At 38.0% G+C, this 24,773-nt stretch overlaps 2 protein-coding genes across 2 annotated transcripts in view; one reads left to right on the top strand and one right to left on the bottom strand.

The window, feature by feature from the left end:
• Nucleotides 1-1,364: 1,364 nt before the first annotated feature.
• On the bottom strand, nt 1,365-5,879 carry SERP1 (stress associated endoplasmic reticulum protein 1). The gene is made up of 3 exons (XM_081235283.1): nt 5,431-5,879; nt 5,063-5,138; nt 1,365-3,892 (listed from the first exon to the last, which is right to left on the bottom strand). The coding sequence occupies exons 1-3, from the start codon at nt 5,512-5,514 to the stop codon at nt 3,852-3,854; spliced, it is 201 nt and encodes a 66-aa protein (XP_081091409.1). The 5' UTR covers nt 5,515-5,879; the 3' UTR covers nt 1,365-3,851.
• A 242-nt stretch (nt 5,880-6,121) lies between these two features.
• EIF2A (eukaryotic translation initiation factor 2A) overlaps nt 6,122-24,773 on the top strand; it is a 38,097-nt gene continuing 19,445 nt past the window's right edge. The window contains exons 1-4 of the mRNA XM_081235278.1: nt 6,122-6,248; nt 15,776-15,845; nt 20,757-20,831; nt 23,876-23,994. Coding sequence (XP_081091404.1) covers nt 6,197-6,248; nt 15,776-15,845; nt 20,757-20,831; nt 23,876-23,994 — 316 coding nt within the window. The 5' untranslated portion in view covers nt 6,122-6,196. The remainder of the gene's footprint in view (nt 6,249-15,775; nt 15,846-20,756; nt 20,832-23,875; nt 23,995-24,773) is intronic.

The raw sequence follows: 24,773 nt of genomic DNA, 5'->3' as shown, positions 1-24,773 counted from the left end.
TCTGGAATATGTGAAAGTGAATAACATTACTGATTTGATCTTTGTTAATTTTGTGCTGTACAGGAAATAGTAAATTTGTCACAAATTCATTTTTTAAAAAAAGTTGCATCCATAAAAGGACAAACTTTTTTTCTTTCTTCTTTAAATTGGCAACATGAAAAAAAATTTTAGCTTTCTAAAAGCAGAAGCAAAAAGCTCATGAAAACAGAAGTGTCCTGTGTGGGTATTTTGCAGTCACTCTTATGGTTTCTAGATGGTTAAGTGAGTCAGGAAATCTTGGCTCTAGTTTCTACTCTACCTCAACTAGTTCTGTGAGGCCAAATCCACCATTTATCTGGTTTTACTTTTCCTTTGAAAGACTTATCACAATTATGGTCATTTTCATCGTATTGTCTTTTTCCTCACTACTGGACTGAAAGATACCTGAGTGCTGAGATTCTGTATTCACATATCTGTCTCCAGATCTGGCACGTAAGTTACTCAATATTCACTGAATAAATGAATTTTTTACTTATCTGTAAATGGAGGCAGTTGTACTAAATTTCCCATCATTTAAAAAATATAATAAATTTTTATTTATTTTTGGCTGCTTTTGGTTCTTCATTGCTGTGCGCGGCTTTCTCTAGTTGCAGCGAGTGGGGGCCACTCTTCGGTGCAGTGCACGGGCTTCTCATTGCAGTGGCTTCTATAGTTGCGGAGCACGGGCTCTAGGTACGTGGGCTTCAGTAGTTGTGGTACGTGGGCTCAGCAGTTGTGGCACATGGGCTTAGCCGCTCTGCAGCATGTGGGATCTTCCCTGGCCAGGGCTCAAACCCGTGTCCCCTGCATTGGCAGGCGTATTCTTAACCACTGCACCACCAGGGAAGCCCTCTATGTCATTTCTATCTTTGATTCTTTGATATGAATTTACTTTGAATTATTTAAGTCCAGACAGTTGAATTTTTCCCTTCAGCTTGATTTCTAGCATTTTATTGCTCATTAGCACTCTTTCCAGATTTGGACATTTTTGTTCTAACTTGAAGATAAAGTGGTACAAGCAGCTAGAGTGGGACTGTGTTTAGACAGGAAAGGGTTCTCTGAGGGAGTGTCATAGAATTTGCTATTGAACCCAACTCCTACCTCTTAACGTTGTGGTTTGCATCTAAAATGACAAGTTAAAAAAAACAGTACGTAGGTAAATGTAAATCAAACTTAAGAACAATTTCTAAGTGGAAAATCTGATGATGTCCTAAATTTTACAGATGCTAAAAGCATAATAAAATTTTGTTGCTGAACCTCCCAAGAATATAATCCAGCACTACATGGTAGTCCTTTGTGCCAACAAAACTCCAGGAACCTCAGTGACAATAGCCATGGCCTCGCAGTTGAGTATATACATTTCTTTAATGTAAATCAAAGCCTATTACAATGCATTCCGTTACAATGAAAATCTTCACTTATTTTGGAAGCCCACTCAGTCATTTTGAGCAACATTATATACAACCCAACAGATACAATGATATCACTGACAACTCCTTGAAACGTTATAGCTAAATTACAAAGAGTAATTGGATAATGTAGACAACCCCGATAAAGTATTTATTCTCACATTGTGCTCAACATTAGATGACATATAAAATTCAACTGGGAAAGGGAAATCAAAAAAAGAAAAAAAATTGTGCTTTTTCCTTGAACCAGACTCAAATAATGAGATGAGGGTAAACCCCAGTTGGGAAAGTATTTAGTTCATTGTGCTTTTATATATTTTTCTTGCTACCTATTCCCAGTTAAAACCTTAAATTTGTGCTTCTGGGTACTATTTCTTTTAACTCAAGTACAACATACCAGGCATTCCTTAAAATCATTTTCTATTAAGTATAAAAAGTATACTCAGATAAGAACACTATAAAATCATTTCCTTTTAGAAGGCATCAAATATTCAGGGATCTTTATTTTTAAAGGGTAAATGAAATGACATAGCTTTCATTGACCCAAACATGCATAATCCATCCTTAAAAATGCACCCAATTGGTAATGACACGATATACAAAGGGAATGCAACTTTACATATGTAAAATGATTGCCCACTATGGCAATTTGACAGTCAAATTAACAGACATTGTACATTTAAAAAAAAAAAAAAACAACAAGCCCTCAATGTCTTAAAGCCAGTTATCTATAGGAAACCAAGGGAAATTCTGATATGGAATAGTTTGACTCAAAGCAAAGAATAAGGCACCTGCTATGAATTTAGAACAGTAACTTTCATTTTTTAAGTTACAACAAAATAGAATTAGTTAACCAAGACACTTGTTTCCAAGAGGGAGACAAGTACAGGGGTTGACTTCCTGGGTGAGAAAGGCAGGTAACAATGCAGATAAAAACCTGCTGGCCCAAGGTCAGCAGATTCCTTTCCTATTGTAGTCAAGTTCCTAAACGTCCTTAACCACTCCTCTCCTTCATTCTCCCCATACTTAGGGGTATCAGAAGCTCTGAGGTTCACACTGTATATAGACTAGGTAGTAGATTTCCCTTCTGTTCCTCTTAAAACAGCTTATTTTCAAGAGGTATCCTGAGGCAATTAACACAGCAAACAAGCAGCTTTCTTTCCAATTCATTAACACATAGACACCTCTCGGGCTTTTTTCATCATTATGGCTAAGAATTTAAATAGCCAATACTTGAAATTTTCAACAGTACCAGAAAACTCAAAACCTGCCTTATCACTCACCCTTACCATTAGTAAAAAGAAAGTTTGATCAATCATAACCTATAAAATCATACAACAAAGGGAAGACTAAAGACTGATCCTTATCAGTAAATCCATTTAATTTCACATGACACTTTAGTCTGATGTATCTAGTACCCTAACAGAATTTTAATCATAAATCAAGAAAAAGCATTTCCAAACTAATTTGCAGTTGATGTGCCTTTTTGGTATTAAAAGTGCTATTAACATGCTGTCTTACGGCACACTGGACTCAACAGTATGTCCTGATGAGGCATCCATTTTTAGTACTGTTTTTCCCTAAAATGTTGTAATAGACCCCTTTGATATATTAAAGTAATTCTGGTGAAATCAATGGTGATATAAAAAACCTTCCCTGACTTTACTCCACCATGGCTGCTTTTAGTGAAACCGAAGTGACTAAGTTATAAAATGCTCAACCAAGTTGTTTTCTTATGGCCTCTTACGTTAGTATATTCACTCATGCAAAATCCAAGGTAGTGTAATAGAAATAATATTGTTAAAATAGACGTTGTGGCTATAAGCATCTCCCTTTATATTAGGCATGTAGAAGCTTTTTAAAATTTTTAGGTGCTAAAGATTTCGGGAAAACTAGGCTAACTGTGTAGTTGTTCCATTTATAAGCACCTTATTACAGGACGGTTACATGACCCTCTATGGGAGTGTGCTTTCAAGAAATAGTAATAAAGTGCCTAGCTATATAAAAACCGTAGGATTCCAAATTTTAAATTAAGCTAATTGCATTTATACATTAGGGCTAACAAAATCTAGACCCTGTCTACACAGATTCAATCTAATTACCTATATTGTATACTGTTCTAATAACCACATTAAAAAAAAAAAAACCTTACTCTTTACTGACTGAATAAGTAGGGTCCACTACTGTAGCTTAACAAATTTTATTGCTTTATTCATGTGGTGCTTTTGCAAGGCACTGTGGTATGGACTAGAAAACTTGGAATGACTTGTGAAGAAACCTTGGAATGACACATGAAGGATGATATGAAAAGTCATTCTGAGGCAGGATGCTTTACTTAATTGTTTTTAACCAGGGTATCAAACATCAGGAATGAGTTCAAGTTAAAATTCACAGGAGAATGGAAACATCTTAAGGTCAGTCACTTCACATGCCCATCCTGATACTTTGAATAATCTGGAAAATTGCTGTAAAGAGAAAGAGCAAGTATTAAAACATGCTTGGAATAAAACAGGCCTGGCAACTGACAAATATTAAGGTAGTTCAAGAATCCAAGAATACCCTTACAGTTACCTGCAAATACTATGTAACTTCATAGTAATATGAACACAGGCCTACCGTAATAATACAATTTTTTTATGCCTCAGCTTCCTTGAAGTTTATGCCAAAATGTCTAGAGAGTTACCAAATAAGCAGTGATTTTTAGAAAGAAATTAAAGCACCAAAGCAAAAAGGTTTTCTAGCATACAATTATTTGGGTTTAACCCTAAACATTAGGTGTACTTGGCCTGTAACATATGCACATTTCCTCATTCTCCCAAGACTGAAATTCAATCATCTTTAGGTTACATAAATTGCTTGGCTCTTGGCCATTTATCAGGAAAGCTTCCAATTGGTATGTTTAGGAGACAGGCACAGTGAAATGTTTAAGAGAAACCTCAGTAACTTTAAAATGTCAGAACGTGTAAAACAGAAACAAGTATTTCCATATTAACAGCTTGCATATTAAGATGAAGAGAAGAAGGCATTCTGTAATCCATCTCCACGGGCAAGAGTCTACTACTCTAACAGCAGTCTGCCCTGATAACTATTTTTTCCTACCATATGTCAAACATTTCTTTTATTAAACTAAAAACATTTGTCTCGCACGTTAAATTGCCAATCAGGTACAAGTTCCTCTACAATTCTCTGCACTAGCTTTACTTTATAAAATATATCCAATTTTGACATAAAGACATTAGATTTTGGAACATGTTAAATTAAGTTCGAACATCCGCATGTACATGATGTTCATAAGCTTCTCTTTCGCAAAGGCTGCAAAATATTCTACATTCTCATTCTGGGAGGTGTTTCTGTTTTTTGTTTTGGTCTAATATTTGTCAACTCGATCATTACTAAGGACCTGACCTCCTTTTCTGCTCTCTGTGAGCTCAAATCAAACGGGGAGAAGTTTCTAGAGCACCACCCTCTGTGCATATGTGGGACAAGTAATTGGGTTCAGATAAAACAGAATTATGTGGAGCTCCTGGCAGGTGGATTGAGAACTATGCGGGCAGGATTCACCACTGATGGATCACCACGTCATCCCCAACCCGTCATCCAACACCCTACCCGATGGTCGCCCCCAAAACACTTACCAGAACCACAAACAACAAAAATGAAGAGAGCCAATAACCAGGGTCCTACAGACGCCTTCTCTTCGGGAGCATTTCTCTGCAAAAAGGAAAATCCACGGTCTCCAATACAAAAAAACCACTCTGACCCCGGGCTCTTACCCTGCACCCCGGGTCACGTCGCCGGGTCCCTGCACCTCACTGGTCTCCCCTGCGTTCCCGAGCCGCCCGGCTCCGGCACCCACCTCCCTGAGCTCCCAACTTAAAGAGTCCGGCTCGCGGCCTCGGGCCCTTGAGTCGCCCGGGTCTGGGGAAGAGAGCTCGGCGCGGCCCCGGGGCCCGGGCCTCATACCCGGCTGCGGAACCGAGAGGGGCGCCCGCTCTTCCCTTACCGAGGTCTTGGCGACGTTGCCGCGCTGGGTGATGTTCTTGCTGTGCTTCTCGTTGGCCATACGGATCCGCTGCTTGGCGACCATCTTCGCGGCGCAACCACCTGCCCCGGCCACCCCTGGGCCTCGCTCGCTCACTTCTCCTCGGGCCGCTGCGACCGACGTTCCGCTCCCGGTGCCCGCGCCGCCAGAGCGAGGAGGCTCTCAGGTGGGGCGCTAGCTCCGGCCGCTGGGCCTGGGCGCGGGGGCTGAGTCCTTAGCTGGGCGCGGGCCGCCGGCTGACTGACGACGCCGGACCGTCCGGCCGAGCGAGAGGGGCGCGCGGGAGGAGGAAAGCAGGCCGCCGGGATATTCTCGCGTTGCCGCTGTGGCCTCCGCCGGGAGCGTGGAGTGAGAGAGAAAGGGAACGCAACGCTACACAACGCAACGACCGAACGGTGCAACCCGTCGCCTCGAACTACTTCGGGTTCGGCTGCCAACGTCAGCATTGGGCCGACTCCGCCCCGCGGAAGTGCACGCTCCGCCTGCTGAGGAAGAGGGAGAGGGAGGGCGAAGGCCGGCACTCCAGCCTTAGCCCCGCCCCTCCACGCTCCGTAAAGTGTTGCACCAGAGCTGCGCGTGCGCGTTCGGGCCCCTTTTTCGCGTCTCTCTCCGACCGGAAGTGAATTGCCCCCGAGGCTGGCGGCCCCGGAAACACCAGTTCGCCGTCTCGCGCCGGAGGAGACGTGTTGGGGCCGGGTTCGGCTCTCTTGACCTCTGACCCAAGCATATGAGTTTCTCTTTCCGGGACAAGATGGCGCCGCCCTCGCCGCTCCTTACAGGTGAGCTCTGAACGAGCAAGGGATTATTTCTTTAGAGCAATAATTTTTGTGTCTGTAATCTTGGGCACCACCCGAGAAGCCTTGGAGTCCGATCCGCCTTTTCTTGTGGATTGTAGGAGAGCCGGAGGGCCTTTTGGATTCCTTGGTGTAGCGTGGCAGTCGGAAATTAGGCTCTAGCCTCGGGGCTCCAGCATTCCCCTTCCCTTTTGCTCGTCCATCATTCTTTCCTGACACTTCAAGTTCTACAGGAAGAGAGGAAGGGGCATAAAAACGAAGAGTGCTAGTGGGATTTGTTACTCTGGATCTGCAGTACTGGTGTTACACTAGCGCTTACTTGGTGACAGGCCCCGTTGACAGGGTGAAGTCATTTAGCTCTGTAATAAGAAAAAAACGTAAACGTGTGACTCGGTCTACTAGAATAACCACGCACATTAAATACACCTGAATTTAAGTGATACCAAATCCTGCACTCCTTGCTTTAATGAAATTTGTGGGACTGCGTAGGGCGAGTGGAGCTGCGGTAGTGTAGGTTTTAAGGGGATGAGAGTGTGGTCTGGGGTGGTAGCATATAATGAACATTATAAAGATAAAGTAGCAACGTTAGAACATTACAGGATTCCTCAGGTTTCGAAGCTAAGGCAGAGTTTATAATGTTGGAGAAGGTAATAAACTTAGTCTTAGACAATGTCGGCGGTGACTGGATTAGAGTAATGGCTGGAGTCTCATATATGAGCATCAAGTAAGGAGAGGGGAGTTGGGAGGGAAAAGAAGGATGTAAGTTACCAATAACTTAATAACATATTAAGGAAAAAGAAGCCATTGAGAGAAAGGTTGTCTCCTTTTGAGGAAAGGGATCATTTCCCTCTGAGACTTGGAAGGAACCTTAAAAAGCTTTTGCACTTTTCACCATTCTACATTTTGAGATCTTTGTTATTAAGCACCCTGCCCATTCATATTCAGTCTGGCTACCACAGTTCATTCACCACACATTTATCAAAAACTGGCTAATTTGATAGATAACATGCCAGGCGCATACTGCTTAAAAAGTAACTAAATGAATTTATTTCTGTAGCTTCATAAAGGTAGCTTGTATGTTACTTATAATTTTGGAATACTAAATGCTTTTTTTGAACTTTAATTTAAAAACTGGTACATTTTAAAATTTGATCATTTTTTTTCCCTTTTAAAATCCTTACAGTGACTGCTTGCAGGGTAAATTCCGTCCTGTTTAGCAGAGCATATGGAACCCTTTATAATCCTTGAATAGCTCTTGTCATTCATTTTACTCCTTGCCATCCTATCCTATTTTGTTCTCCATCAATACTGAACTGCTCATAAAACCCTTGAACAACCTATTTCCTCAGTCTAACACTACCCTCTTCCTCTTGATTTGACTAACGTCTTTTTATCTTTTAAATTTCCTTTTAGACATCATTACTTTGTGAGGTCTTTCCTTACTCTTCCCAGATAGTTTTTCCCCAGCCTGTTTTGGTACCTCATATATACTTGAGGTTTTTTTTTTTTCCCCACTTATCACATAAGATAATTATCTAGTAGTTTAGATGCTTTTCTCCCCTGCTGGACTGTGAATTCCTTAATGGCAGGGGCAGAGCCTTATTCATCCCTGTCTTCTCAGTACCAAGTACAATGCCTGGTAAACAATAGACACTAAGTGTTTAATGGAAGAATAAATTAATGAATGATAACCACTTTATTTGTAGTCAGATTAACCAAGAGTGACAGTTTTCTTACAGTTCTTAAGATCAAGGACTTCGTAGGAGCTTAAGGGTTATCTAGTCCGTGTGCTCCAAATAGTCTCATATTTATAGCAGCTCAGAGAAATTCACATTGCAAATTGGCAGAGTCAGGATTATATTCAATCATTCAACTCCATGGCCCATTTTTCTTTCACTAGAACACACTGATTAATCTTTTAAACATTCTTAGTATAGGTATTTCAGTCAATAATAGATTCTTTTACTTCCAAAACCTTTTTTTTAAATATAGACTTATGGGACTTTGGAGTTGTGTATAATTTAAAGATTATCCAGTAAATTTTATTAGTTATGACTTTTAATTGGAAATGACAAAAAGCTAAAGCAGGTAAAAAGGGGATTTTTAAAAAATTAGTTTATTTACTTTTGGCTGCGTTGGGTCTTCGTTGCTGCGCGTGGGCTTTCTCAGGTTGTGCGAGCGGGGCTTACTCCTCGTTGCAGTGCGCAGGCTTCTCATTGTAGTGGCTTCTGTCGTTGCGGAGCCCGGGCTCTAGGCGTGTGGGCTTCAGTAGTTGTTGCACGCAGGCTCAGTAGTTGTCGTTTGTAGGCTCTAGAGCGCAGGCTCAGTAGTTGTGGCTCACGGGTTTAGTTGCTCCGTGGCATGTGGGATCTTCACGGACCAGGGCTTTGAATCCATGTTCCCTGCATTGGCAGGTGGATTCTTAACCACTGCACCACCAGAGGAGCCCCGAAAAGGGCATTTAAAAAAAAAAAAAAAAAACACCTCATGTAACCTTAAAGCTTCTAGTGTTACATCCAGGTATTCACATGACTCCAAAAATCTGTTTTTCTTCCTCCTTCAGCTCTTGCTTTCTTTCCGATTAAACTTATTGTCAGGCTGATGTTCTAATCGGGAGCTCCAGGTTTACAGTCAACCCGCTCAACAGCCCCAGAGGCAAGTGCACATCTGTGCCAGTCTCAAGGCTTGCTGTCTTTGGCTTGCCTCATGCTCATCTTTGAATCAGTCAATTTTTAATCAGATCACCAGGACCAAATTATATTCTCACCCCTGAATATTTCCCAAAGGAAAACTAAAGTCTCCTAAAAGGGGGGCCTGGATGCTAGGCATGTAAAACAACAATAGCCCTTACATGAAGCTCATATTGTCCAATCAGCTTGCCTAGTTGAAGCCATTGAGATAATCAAGACTGAGTCATTTTCTTAAATTGATATATACTTCAGTGGGTGTAAGCATTGGAAAAAGTACCATACTATAATGATCACCATATCCCTGGCATAGGACCCTTGTTTGTTGAAGTCCAGTAGTTTTCTCATATTAACTCAGGCTTCGAGCAATAAATAGTATGTGAGTATATAGAAAGGCTCGTAAGTTTTTAAAAGATACTATGTAGGTACAGTATTTAATGTAATTGTTGTTTTTAAACAGTTATTCTGTGTGAAACTCTGGCATTTATTTGTTGCTTTAATGAAAAGAACTGTTAGCATTCCAGATTTTTCTTTCCAATAGAACATATTGCTGATCCTTTTTGATTAAAGGGGAAAATCACTAAAAATAAGGAATCATATCAAGTGTCAGTACACTATGTTAAGCTATCCCCACATTTTACTCACTGTTTTACATTTAGTCACTTCTAATTAAAATGAATTCCTCATTAGAAATTCATATGTAGAAAAAAAATTGTTTCAGTTATTGAAAAGAGTTTGAGTCCATATTTATTTTTGCTTTTATTAACTTATAATGCAGTTTATGTTCTGTTATGAACCTGATTTTGTGTTTCTTCTGATAAACTTTGTATATTCATGTATTCAAGTTTGTATAAGAAGTTGCTCAAACTAATAAATCCAGTATAGTATCTTAGTGGTTCCAAAATGTCTTACAGCACTTTCTCATAGTTATGCTTCTATGTAGGGAAGTGTGAAAGAAAATATTTGTTTTAAATAGTGGTTTACATGTATGAACAAAACTGTAATGACTCAATATGACTTTTATGATGAATTTAATTGATAATTAGTTCACATATAACAGACATCTATTGTAAAGCATCATGTACAAAGGTTGTCTAATTTAATGGGAACCAACAGTATCATCAGTGTATGAAGTAGCTTTGATATGTACTTTTGTCTTGCAGAATATGTTTTTATCTTAGTACAAAAATCTTGGTCTATTCGATTTTTAATTTTAATTTAACACCTCTGTCCTGTATTCCCAGGCAAATCAGTTCTTGAGAAATGTTGACAGACTTTTGATTGGTTTTATTTCTTGCCGTATTGTGAACAAAGTATTACCAAAAAGGGATGGGCTTTGAAAAAGCCTTTTTATTTTGATATAAATTAAGACTTGAAAGAAGTTGCAGAGAGAATAAAGAAAGTTCCTGCATATCCTTTATCTAGCTTTCCCCAATGATAATATCTTATAGTATATTAGCCAAACCAGGAGATTGACACTGGTACTGCTCTCCTTATTTGGATTTTACTAGTTTGTGCATGTCTGTATTTTATCATGTATAGATTCATGTAGCCACCACTATCAGAATATAGAACTGCTTTATCACCACAGAGATGTTACCCATTTATCATTGGACCCTCCTTCGAACTCTAACCTTTGGCAACCACTGATCTGTCCTGTATCATGATAATTTTGTCATTTCATGAGTTTTATATATCCTGGTGAAAAGCCAACCATTTTTTTTGAGTAAGTTTTTATAGCATGGCTGAACATAATGATTTGTGATAAATATTGAATAGCAACCTTAGTATAATACAAAATTATTGAGACTACCTAGTGAAATTATCTTGATTATTATTCAAGGGACAATTGAAATGTACTTCTAAATTTCAAACAACAACAGTTTGCCTTTTTTTCTCCATCTCTATGCAAAATACAAATGTATTTTCCTTAAAAAAAAAGAGTGTTATATAAATGGAATCATAGACTATGTAACCTTTTAATTTTTGTTTTCAAAATGTTCTTTATTTAGAATGTGAATATATGCATGTTGAAAAGCAGTTGATTAATTTGACTCAAGATTTTGCTTCTCCAGAAACATACTAAAACCAGTCATTGAGAGCCACATGAGACTGAATGCTACTTGAGCAAGAAAGACATGGCACTTTTCACACTGACTTTTCTGTCGGTGTTGCCTTCTGAGGTTTTGGGGTAATAATCTGCATTATTAAGTTAAGTGGGAGTTTTACTCCCCTACTCCTGTCTTAGTCCATTCTGGCTCCTGTAACAAAAATATCATAGACTGGGTGGTAAACAACAGAAATGTATTTCTTACAGTTCCGGAAGCTGGCAAATCCAAGATCAGGGCACTGGCAGATTCAGTGTCTGGTGATCACCTGCTTCCTGGCTCATAGACAGCCATTCTGCACTGTGTCCTCACATGGTGGAAGAGACAAGGGACCTCTTTGGGGCCTCTTTCATGAGGGCACTAATCCCATTCATAAGGGTTCTTCCTTCATGATCTAATTACCTCCCCAAAGCCATCCTAAATACCATTAGGGATTAAGTTTCAACATACGAATTTGGCGTAGGGGTACGTAAACATTCAGTCTTAGCAACTCTTTTGGGATCTTCTACATGTCTTAGTTTGGGATGTAAGTATGAAATAGAAATTTTGGAAAAGGAAAACCTTGTACCCATACTGGTTGCCCTGAATACCCTGAAAGTTCCCACTGCTGTGGCCAGAAGGCTACCTTCATGGGTTCTGAGGTACAGCTGCCACTTTAATATAACGTACGAAAACTTTGAATTATCACCAAGTAAACATTGTGGTCGGTAATAACAGCAAAGTCAACAAATACAGAGGACCGAGGTCACTAGGTACAAGTGTCATGAGAACACAAGAAGCTGAGATGAGCTAGGGAAAGCTTTTTTTCTTTTTTGCCAGTCACTTCAGGCATTTGTTAAGGCAATAGAGCATGGCTTGATTGCATCATCATATGGCACATTTTAAAAGTATTGCGGCTTCATTGGGTATACACTGATAATGTACCGTTTTGTTTTCCTAGGTAAGTATGAGAATTTTGAAAGAGCGATTAGTGAGTTAAATTGTCACTGCAGCTTGTGGGGGGGACCTCATTAGGCTAACAGAATTATATGCAACCTAGCAATAACGTGTAACCTGACAACTACAAACCCCCTAGTTTGGGAAATTCATTTTTTATTAATCCCTCAAATAAATGTTTATTAAAACCTTAACTGTAGTATTAAGAAAAGAATGGCTTGTTTTCTTCTAAATCATAATGTATTATACATTATATTGCAGCAGACGATTGATTTGGTGACAAGAAACAGCACAGCTTTGCCTGTGTAGTAAGAGAATTTTGATGCAATACTTGATTTTAGCCAGAACGCCAAGAAGCAGTTGAGAATTTCTGATGCTGAAGAATTAAACTTCATAGTTTTCAAGTCTTCTAGGAAAACATTTCCTGGCACAAAATGTTTACTAAATGTATTAGAGATTTTTAGAGTAGATATCGTCAGTGTTTCATTCAAGGTGTAGCAGTAGACTGAGCTCCTTTTGAAATCATCATTTTGAGTGTAGTGACGGACTCATTTTTTAAGATCCCTAATGCCTAGCACCTGGAGCTGTGCAGGGGCCAGGTATAGAGCCTTGTAGGCAGTAGTGTGAGGAGTTTAGATTTTGATATATGTAGAACACTTTGCTAGACTCCATTCTATTCAAGGGCAAACTACCCACAGCAGTTTGGTGACTCAGTTTAGTATATGAGGAAACATGGTATCCAGTTGTATACTTGTGGATATCTGACCAGAAACTCATTATTCAATTACATGTTTACTCCCTTATTTTTCATCATTTCCACTAGAATGGAAGCTCCATGAGTACATAGATTTTTATCTTGTTTGTCAATGGTTCTTTTACTTTCATTCTAACTTAAAACTAGAAAATTTATTTATTTATTTATTCATTCATTCATTTTGGCTGTGCCAGGTCTTAGTTGCGGCATGCGGGATCTTAGTTGTGGCGTGCGAACTCAGTTGCGGCATGCATGCAGGATCTAGTTCCCTGACCAGGGACTGAACCCGGGCCCCTTGCATTGGGAGTGTGGAGTCGTATCCACTGGACCACCAGGGAATTCCCTCAGTCTAACTTTAACTTATTTACTTTGGGAAGTTAGATTATATTACTTTCAATATCTGAAGATTGAGCTAGTTAATTTACAGGTAGAAAATTGATGTTATGAGAACTGTCCCTTGAGAAGGGATAGGAAATAGGGATCAGAGTTGGAGCCAAGAGTGGCCCCTAGCTACCAACTTTGCTGCTGAAGAGTGGGAGATTTGTGAATAGCTGGCAGAAAAGGAAGGAAGTGAAATTGTAGCCATGGACTTCAGTAAAACTTTTTCCTTTCTTCAACTCTTACCCTGTTGCTGCTAGCAAGAGTTCTGGCTGATAAAATAGTTACAAATCACCAAGTCCTGTCAGTTTTCTCTCTTGAATATTGAACACTTATTCTCCACTGTCCATTTCCACTGCCCTACCCTAGTCCAAGTTTTGTATTGTTTTGTTTTTTTGTGGCCGTGCTGCTCGGCTTGCAGGATCTTAGTTCCCTCCACCAGGGATGGATCCCGGGCCCCTGGCAGTGGAAGCTTGGAGTCCTAACCACTGGACCACCAGGGAATTCCCGAAGTTTCTATTATCTCTTCTGTGGGACTACTGCAGACCATCCTGAGTAGTTTCTTCACATCTTACTGCCTTCTGGCTCACTGTCTGCACTGTACCAAGTTGAGCTTTTCAAATTGCAAGTCTGGTTTTAAAAATCTGCCTAAAACTTTTTTGAAGCTTCCCAACATTCTTAGGCTGCAGTCCGACGTTGCCTAACTTAAGCCACAGGATCCTGCTTGGTCTGAGCCCTATTTTCTCCTCCAGATCCACCTCCTTCCAGCCACGCAGGCCTCCTTTCCATCCCTGTGACACTGTCATCTCTCTTGTCACGGAGTTTCTGCGACTGTTACTGTTCTCCTTGCTTGTTAACTGCTATTCGCTATTCATCTTTCAGATCTCAGCACACAAATCACTTACTCAGGGATGCTTTCCCTAACCTTCCATTCTTTTTTTTTTTTTTTTTTTTTTTGCGGTACGCGGGTCTCTCACTCTTGTGGCCTCTCCCGTTGCGGAGCACAGGCTCCGGATGCGCAGGCCCAGCGGCCATGGCTCACGGGCCCAGCCGCTCCGCGGCATATGGGATCCTCCCAGACCGGGGCACGAACCCGTGTGCCCTGCATCGGCAGGCGGACTCTCAACCACTGTGCCACCAGGGAGGCCCCTTAACCTTCCATTTTTAGATTAAAACTCCATATTATTCACTCTAGTAGCCTCATATCTTTCCTTCGTAGCACCAAATGCAGTTAGAGATTTCCATATATTTGACTAATTATCTGATTAGTGAGGTCAGGGACAGGCTGATTTTCCTCCCTATTGTATCTGCAGTACTCAACATAAGGTTTTGGCGGTAGTTTTTTTTCCTCCAGTAAGCATTTGCTGAATGAATGAATCATTTTATTTGGTTCAGCTTTAGAAGCTTCTAATTCAGCCATTTTAAAAACGTATAATCTAGTTCTGTACATGTTTCTGCTTATTTAATCTTGAACTTTGTTCCCACTTAATTGTTTAGAATATTACTATCATTGGGAGCTTAGTAAATGAATGTGTCTCATCCTGCTTGTTCTCTTAGCTTGCTTGAGAAATTGTAAATATATTAATAATGTCATATTTTTAAGAACTTTGAATGAATTTATACTATATTTTTATGTTATTATTTTACATAAAGCACACAGTATTTTAAAGTTTATATTTTGCTGATTGGGCACAGATTCAGAGGTGGTGATGCATCTAAGTTTCCACAGTCAGATAGGAACTGAGGTCTACCTTTGAGTTCATGTCCTTTCTACTATAGTACAACTGCCTTTCACTGGTGACAGTTACAATTTTGAGTTTTTAATTATAAAAGTTACTTGAGAGAATAAGCTGATACAAAGAAGATTTAACTTAGACTCAGCTTCTAATTCTGTTTCCAACATCCATACATTTTGAAAATGAGATTAGAAAATAATGTGAAAACAATACTAAGATCACTTTTTTCCATTTGAATGAAGGAATATAAGTATGAATTCTGTATCTCAATGCAAATGCATAGATTTCTTGTAAGATAGATAAAAGTGGATTTATTGAAGTAGTCTCCTTAGAGACTAAATGAATATGCTCTGTAGGAAAAGAAGTAAGAGGAATATTACCTGTCTCAGTCAGTTCAGGCTGCTATAACAAAGTACCACATACTGGGTAGCTTAGAAACAACAGAAATTTATTTCTTACAGTTCTAGAGGCTGGAAGTCTGAGACCAGGGTGCCAGCATGGTCAGGTCTGGTGAGGACCCTCTTGTTTGTTGACTGCCAACTTATTGTATCCTCTGTGTTTTTCTTGTAAAGGTACTAATCCCATTCATGAGGACTCCACCTTTGTGATCTAATAACCCCCCAAAAGGCTCCACCTTCCAATCCCATCACATTGGGATTAGGGTTTCAACCTGAGGATTTTTGTGGCGACACATTCAGTCCATTGCATTACCTATTTATTTCTCAGCGGTTATATGATTTTATGCAAAAGAGGAAGAAAAGTGTGCCCTTTTAATGCTGATGTTTGATAGTTCTATGAAATGTTTAATGATTTCATTAGTATTTTGACTGAAAGCTTTTTTAAAAAAAACATTTGTGATAACTGAGTATTTATTAACAAAGTAATGGTGGTTCTTTCCCTCTTTTTTCTTTAGTCCAAGGGTCAGAAGGACTATACATGGTGAATGGACCACCACATTTTACAGAAAGCACAGTGTTTCCAAGGTATGGTTTATTTTGTCAAGTAATGTTATAGAGAACTATACAGTGCATTCTAAAGTATTTTTGTTGTTATATTCTGAACAAAAAAGAAAAAGAACAGATAAGCTAGTTTCTTGGGACATATTATATAATATTAACAGAAGATGGAAAGAATGAAAGAATGCATATTCTCTATCAAGAAAAATGATCTTTAGATTTGAAAATAATAGCTTAAGCATGTTTAAAAGAAAAGGTGTAGGCAATAGTGTAATTCAGTTCATGCCTCTAGCTTAGAAGAATTTTATCTTGGAGACTGAGGAAAAACCTGCAAATGTGATAGCCAAACCACTGCCTATAATCTTCGATAAATTATGGAATGAGAAAGATATAAGAAATGAAGAAATATACAAAAAATATATACATATAAATATATAGCTAGATAAATAGAGAGACATTTTTCCCAAAAAGAAATAATGGAAAGGTAAACCAAAAACTAACAAAAGTGATTATCTATAGGAGGAGAGAGAATTGCAAGATCCAGGGGACATGTCTGTAAATGAACTTTTGGTATATATAGTTTGGACTTTGGACCAAGTAATTGTTTTAAATTAAAAAAAAAAATTTTAATGGAAAACGGGAACAAGTGAACCTAGCTTTATATTAAGCTGGTGACATAACCATATGATGATGTACAATATTCTTAAATGCATTCAATAGTTTTATTATTAATAGAAAATTGATGTTGTCCTTTTAAACCTATTGTAGGGTAAAACAAATACATAATTATATTAACGTCATTAGGAACCAAAGTTTCAGCGTAAGAGTGAAGTGGGGAGATAGACTTGCGTGTATCAATATGAATTCCTGATTTCTTTTCACAAAAACATTTGTATTTCCTAGTTCTGTCCACTCTAAAGGTCTAGAGCCAGTGATAACCTGGTAGCAATAAATACCTCACAGATTATGATCTCTAAATGCCATTCTTCACTAAAAGGAACCAGTTCCTTGGAGGAGTGGTCAATTCCAGGTATAGGACAAAAAATGTATGAGTTGAGCCATACATATCTTGTGCCAGAAAGCGAGGAAGTTATAAAAGGCTAATGGGGTTTTGCTAAACTGTCACAGGAGTCAACCTGAAGGGGTTTATACCAACCTTAGATGGGACAATTTGAGCATTAAGAAGAATAATGACTCTAAGAATTAAGACATGTTAAGTATATAAGTAGTCTCTAAAAAAGTCCTCCTCCCTCCAAATCTTACTGGTCAGCATTAGAAATCAATGGGATCCTTGTTCATTACTTTGAAAATTGATAATGAAAGAAAAAATCAAGCATTTATGTTGCCTTTCCTGTACAGACTGTTTTTCAGTAACCAAGCTGTTGATGAGGAAAACTTCTTCATAGAACAGTAATAAATTTTAAAAGAATAATGGGATTAGATAATCACCGTTTCGTTATCCTAAAGAAGTCATGTATCAGTGGTTCTCAAACTTTTGCATGCATCACAATCATCTGAAGAGCTTGTTAAAACACAGGATACTGTTCCCTCTTCAGATTTTCTGATTCATTAGATCTGGGGCAGGGGCCCAAGAATTAGAATTTTTAACAAGTTCCTAGGTAATGCTGACACTGCAAGTCTAGGGACCACACTTTTGAGAACGACTGATCTACACAAATGATCATTAAAAGATGCTGTTAGCTGAACTGTTGATAGGGAACTTTATAATCAGGCTGGCATCATCTGACTCTATTGACCTTTTTTTTTTTTTACTAGACTCAGTTCTCTAGAACCTTGTTACAGGAAATATGGGCCCAAGATCAGCCATACCGGCATCACCTTGAGCCAGTGCAGAAATCAAACATCAGAACATCTCAGGCCCTACGCAGCTTACTGAATCAAAATCTGTATTTTAACCAGCTCCTCAGTGACTTGTATACGCATTAATATTTGAAAAGCACCACTTTAGAAAATAAGAGTCTGTGTTAAAGCTTTTGTGCTACACTTCATTGGGGTGTGCAATCCCAAGGCAGCAGGATTGAGGGGGAAAGGGAAATGAGACAAGGAAGAAGTGAAAGCAAATATAGAGTGAGTTGCACTGAACTGACCACAGATTCACAAAATCCATCCAAGTTGCTTGGTCATGCAGAATTTCTCCGGAGAGGTTGTATAGAACCACTGTGCCTTAGAACAATCTGTTTTGAAGAGGATGGGTACGAAATTGGTCTGCAGCCAGAATCTTCTTTTGATCTGTTCGGGTTGAATCTGAGTGCCAGTGCTTCTCTTCCTGCTACTGCAATAGGCATAATGGAAGCCGTGCTGAAATGTGGCCTTCATTCTTGGAGAGTCTGAGACAACCAGTGGTGTTAGGAGATGAGGTGGCCAGGTGTCTTCGTTGAATAGCTGGTGCCTGGGAGCAGGAAGGATTAGGTGAGTCTGAGGAGGCGCATAGTGAGTCCAGTACAATCTCAGTATCACTAAGAGCAGAACAAGGAGACATTATGTGTCTCCTGGTAAGTTTCAATAGGAACTATGCGGTACTTAACCTTCTATGAAGATTTTTAAAAATCTGCTTCTAATCAGGCTTTTAGATGAATGGTCCTTAAATTTGGCTGCACATTAGGATGACTGGGGGGCTTTTAAAAAACCGGATATCCAAATACTGGCTATTAAATGATAGTAAGGAATTATTGTTAATTTCATGAGTTAAAGTGGCATGGTGGGGGTTCTGTTTTTTAAAAATGCCCTCGTCAGTTAGAGATGCATACTGAAGTATAGAGTAAAATGATATGACATCTGGTTTTGCTTTAAAATATTCTGGCATTAAATATGAAAGTAGGGAGTAGATTAAAGAAAATTGACCATGAGTTAATAATTATTTAAGCTTGCTGATAAGTGTGTAGGGGGGTTATCATACTTTTTCTCTATTTTTGTGTATATATGAAATTTTTCATTTAAAAGATTGTTCCAGAAGGAAATAGACAAAATTTTCCAATTGCCAAAATTAAGAAAAGAATTGAAGTCTGGATACTATAGTCTAGGAAGCTTGCCTTCATTCTTAAACATAATTCTAGAATGAGTTATTAAAAAGACAATTTATAATCATTACAATAAGGAGGTAATTATTGGAGTCAAAATGAGCTTGCTAAGAATAAATTGTTTCACGTTTATCTCATTTCCTTTCTGAGTAGAATTTCCAGACACATCAGAATAGAACTATAAACATGATTTTAGCAAAATATGTGAGAAATGAGAGAGTCTTTTGGTTGAATGATGTTAGTGACAGAGTTGTCATTGGTTAAGAGCTGTGAAGTCAGCTGACTAATTAGTTGATTTAGTTTGAGGGAAGGACTGTTGGTGAGCCACAGGAGCTTGTTCAAAGGTCATCCAATATTCTCATAATTAATTTAGATGATAGCTTAGAATGATGTTTTATAATTTATATTTTACTTAAATCTGTTGAAGAATGACTAATGCTTTTAAAAGAGAAAATGAAGATATAAGTAGATATCAGTAGGCTGGAATAATAGACCAAAAGTTGGGTAGGATTTAAAAAGAAAATTGTAAAATTCTGCCTTAAGGTTCAGAAATGACTTGCACAAGTATAGAATGGAGGACATCTTGGTCATAGCTATTTATGTAAGGGAATGAGAAAAAAAATGTTTTAGTAACTACACAGAGGATAAGCTACCATTATTGTATGATTGCAGAAACACAAATGTCATCTTCAGATGAATTAATGCAATGACAGTGTCCAGGGCTTCCCTGGTGGGGCAGTGGTTAAGAATCCACCTGCCAATGCAGGGAACATGGGTTCGAGCCCTGGTCCAGGAAGGTCCCACATGCCACTGAGCAACTAAGCCCGTGCGCCACACCTACTGAGCCTGCACTCTACAGCCCGCGAGCCACAACTACTGAAGCCCGTGTGCCTAGAGCCTGTGCTCCGCAGTAAGAGAAGCCACTGCCATGAGAAGCCTGCGCACCGTAACCAAGAGTAGCCCCTACTTGCGGCAACTAGAGAAAGCCCGCACACATCAACAAAGACCCAACGCGGCCAAAAATAAAAAAATAAATAAAATAAATAAATTTATTGAAAACAACAACAACAGAAACAAAGACATTGTCCAGTTTAGAAGGGGTGTACTAGTCAGTTCTCTGTGTGTTGTTATTGGACAATTCAAATATTTGTTAGCCACAAAGTTCTGATCTAATGTTGTGACTACACATATGGACATCTACTGTACATACACGCACACATTTCTGTTTGGGTCTTCATTATCACTGGGAGGTGTACTCACAGTAGCCATCTCCAATTGAGAGATACGGTACTTAAAGTTTTGATCGTTTGATAGAAGGTTGCCAAGAAGTTCAAGTTCCACAGGTTAGATTTTGTACAGAATCCTGCATCCATAGTTTTTTAATGTGAAGATCCTCTTATTGTTGTTATACTTTCTGTCTCTGCACATGAGAAATTGATGGGAGGTCTTTGTCCTTGAAATCCAGGGTCACTTCTTGGCCACTTGAGGATATTTTGTCCACCATTGTTTTGTTATGCAGGTAGTTTGGGAAATTCTTCACAAAACCTCCGTGTTGAAATCCTTCAGCTCTCTCGAGATAAGGGCTGACAGCTGGTAGCTTCCACATACACCTACATTTTGGGGTTTTCATACCAACTAGTTATTTACCCAAAAGGGCTCTGTTTCTTACTTAACATTGGTCTGTTGGTATAAAATCAATTTCCAGCTTTACAGTGGTAGTTGGCACTGCATTTTAAGCGAGAAAGTATTTTTGGTAGACTAAAGCATTTTGGAATTATTTTCTAAAATTTATGTAAGTTCTTATTCATTAAATTTGTGGTAAGATTGTGGATTTTTAATCAGATTTTTTTAAAAAATATTAATGCTTATTAATTTAAGCTTTTTTTCTTGTTATTTTCAGAGAATCTGGGAAAAATTGCAAAACCTGTACCTTTAGTAAGGATGGGACCTTGTTTGCCTGGGGCAACGGAGAAAAGTTAGTGTTCATTTATATAACATTTTGTGTGTGTGTTGTGAATATAAAACATAATTGTTTTGTGTGAATAACATGTATTTGGATGTCATTTATAAAGTCCATCTTTTAATGTGTTGGTGCTGTTAGGTATTATCTCCAATATAACATCCATAGAACATCTCCAAAGTTGTTAGTTTCTATTTATGTGCCAGGATTTCTTTGAGTTCTCTAGTTACTTAGAATTAAAAAGTAACATATGAAAAACGGCAATTAATTTAATGCAAAAGAAGCTGAGAGGTTGTTTTAAATAGTGCTCTAAGTGATTGGTTAGGGTTTCTTAAGTTCTGCACTAACATTTAGAGAATAACTCTCTTTGCTTGTTTATGGTAGATACCTTATATCTTTGCTGTTAACTTACTAACAACTGTCTATATTTATTACTGTTAGTTTTATTGTGTATAACAGCATGTCATCTAAGTATAAGTTATTCAAAAGTATGTTTGGTATAGTCTGTATTACATAAAATAATCAGATTACAAAATTGGTCTTGCAAAAAAAAAAAGTATTTTGGTTCAGTTCATAATTTCACTTAGAAAACCAATTCTTTTCTATTTTCCATAGTCACTGTATTTCAGTTCACAGCAGGAAAATGCCTGAATATTTGTTGCTTGGTTTAAAATTATTTTTGTTGTTTTTAGCCAGATATAATATCTTAGGTTTTTTAGAGGGGGAAAAATGATTGCATCCTTTTGAAAAGTATATTTTAAATGTTTCTTACACAGTGGTACTATATTCTGAGGTCTTTCAGCTATCAGGTCAGATTGAATTAACACATGATTTTTAAAAACGCTAAAATGATTGCGTTGAGTTAGTTGATTCACTTCTATGACTATAAGTAGCTGGCAGAATTAGCTTTTATAATTAAAAATGTTCATCAGTATTTTATTTTTTTTTTTAAGTTATTGAATCCAACCAACAAACTACTACTCTCAAATTATTAAGAATATAATTATATTGGGTCTTATTCACAGTGTTAACAGACAGTCTTACTCTCAGCCTCAAAGAAAGGACGTACTCTCAACTTTTCTTATTTCTTTAGGTGTAACCTATTGTGGGTATTAGGGTTTTTTTTTCAATCCATATTTTATTATTTTTCTAATATTTATCTATCTATATATTTATTTATTTTTATTTGGTTGTGCTGAGTCTTAGTTGTGGCATGGGAACTCTTAGTTGCGGCATGCATGTGGGATCTAGTTCCCCGACCTGGGATCGAACCCAGGCCCCCTGCATTGGAGTGCAGTCTTAACCACTGCGCCAGGGAAGTCCCTAAATCCATATTTTAGTTTACACTATTTGAGTAATGAGTTGATAGAAATTTACTATCTGATGGGATGTATCATACATCTTTTCATTGCCTATTATCTTTTTGAGGTATCCCTTATTCAACTAGCTTACAGTTTATTGAGTAAGTCTATTTTCACTTTGCAATTATTATTAATTTTTTATATGTCATATCTCCACTTTGTTTTCTGTTGGATTCAACTCAGTCCTCTTAGTATGTCCCCACATGTTGTGTCCATCTTTTTAATAGATTTTTTTATACCTGGTTCTAGCATTTATTTCCTTAAGTTGCTGCAGCCACAACAATACATATTGTTCCTGGGGCAAGAGAAACAGATATAGTGTATTGATTGTGTTCTTTGCTGGGTTCAGGGTTAACTAAGTCCGAAGCTATAACTGATTTTTCCTTAAATTTGTGCTTATTTAAATTAAAATAAACACCCTTCATTAAACTAAGAATAACTTTAAAGTTTATTAACATCAGCAAAAAAGAAAGCTTCATGTAATTCTAAAATATGTAATTTACAGTAAGTTGTAAAGAATCTACAGTCATAAGTGTGTGTGTTTGTGTGTATGTTTCTGTGTGTTTAAACAATATATGGTAATTGCTTATTCTTACCAGTTGCTGCTTATCCTAACCCAGTGTCCTCAAACTTGAGTTGAACAAAGTAACTTTAAGGAATTTCTGCAATGAGATGGAGTATCTTTTTTTCTTTCTTTCTTTCTTTCTTTCACCACAAGCACTACGTAAGAGCAAGTCAGGCCAAACACGTTTCAAAGCATTGCTCTGGCATTTATTAGTAGTATGCTCTTGGGCAAATCATCAAATCATTTCATTTTTCTAACCTTCAGTTTTACCATTTGTAAAATGGAGATGATAATACCTGTTTTATGAGATTGTTGTGAGGATTAAATGAGAAAATGTCCATAAAGTGGTTAAACCAGAACATGGTTCATAGAAAGTGTCCCCAAAAGTGGAAACTGCTTTTTTTTTTTTTTTACAATCATTGTCTTTTTTGTCATTGTACCACGATAATTCTTACAGTAATATCTTTTGTAGACTGCTTCTGAGATTTTTATAGACATCAAAAGTATCCTTGCTGGGACTTCCCTGATGGCGCAGTGGTTGAGGGTCTGCCTGCTGATGCGGGGGACATGGGTTCGTGCCCCGGTCCAGGAGGATCCCACATGCCACGGAGCGGCTGGGCCCGTGAGCCATGGCCGCTGAGCCTGCGTGTCCGGAGCCTGTGCTCTGCAATGGGAGAGGCCACAACAGTGAGAGGCCCGTGTACCACAAAAAAAAAAAAAGTATCCTTGCTGATTTCCCTAGCTGCTGCAGTTTCCATTTACTCAAATTAAAAAATATATACTTTTCATTTTCTCTTGGATATGAAATTCATCAGCTTGTCTGTAGATTTGTTCTGTGTTCACTTAAAGGCCTGTTTTTTCCTTTTTGGTTGAAGGTGGTATCTATTGTATCTTCCTGCAAATTCTATATTATTTCCCAACACCAGCCTTAAATAGGGGCCTTTTGGTAAAATGTACACTTTTTTACGTTAAAGTGTTTATTGGATATTTTCTAGAACTGACTGAAAATTGATTTTTATGAGGAATGAACACTTTAGAGTGATCTGTATTTAAAAAGAAGTATGAATGTTTTGGATAGTGCTGGGTATTGTGAAACAGTATTTCATTGCTGAAGTAATTTCTTTTGAAACCAGAATAAATGTTATCAATGTCACTAACAAGGGACGACTGCACTCCTTCGACCTTCCAAAGGCAGTTTGCCTTGAGTTCTCGCCAAAAAACACTGTCCTGGCAACATGGCAGCCTTATACTAGTAAGTATTTTCCAATTGTAAAAATATTCTGACAGGACCAACTCAACTCAGTGGGGAAAAAAAAGGAGAAGGTTTATAACCTTATAGGAAAGTAATTAATATTTATGATAGTAAATAGTGTTTGAGAATATTTTTAATCGACAGTAAATCTTGTATTCCCCAAATAGAATGTACTTTAAGTAATTTCAAGGTATAGTAAGTTAGTGAGAAGATCCATCATGAAATGGGGAAAAGAAAAAAGCTCAAGGGAAAATTTATAAAGTAAATAACCAATGGATAGAGAAGATCGCAAAAATTAAGAAGAATAATGACCTTTAAAATAAAAAAACATTTTATATAATTATAAATGAAAGAGGAAGTACAGTAGACACAACATCTAAGAAATGTGTATGGTATGACAAAGAGTAGGAAATGATGTGTCATTTTCTAACGCATTTAAAGATCTAATATACATTATATGAACATTTTATTGGCTTGGCCAACAGTTCATTTGGGTTTTTCCATAACATCTTAGAGAAAAATCCAAACGAACTTTTTAGCCAACCCAACATATAGCTGTGCTTCATAGATCAGTGATAAAATATTGGGTCCCGGTATAGGGCTTATTTTAAGAAGCATTTTGTAATAATGTGGATATTGTTGAATAAATATATGATAGTAGTTCATTGTTGGGTTATGAACTTCCTGAGTTCATTCTTCCAAGAGGCATGGAGTCTAATGAATATTATTTTTCCAAGTAAGTAAAAGGGAAATTGAGAATCAGTTGAGGACTGTGAGTG

The sequence above is a fragment of the Mesoplodon bidens genome (genome assembly GCF_964165515.1).
Source record: "Mesoplodon bidens genome assembly, chromosome: 5".
In the NCBI taxonomy this organism is placed as follows: Eukaryota; Metazoa; Chordata; class Mammalia; order Artiodactyla; family Ziphiidae; genus Mesoplodon; species Mesoplodon bidens.
The sequence above is the reverse complement of the archived record's forward strand: the minus strand, read 5'-3'. Positions and strand labels throughout refer to the sequence as shown.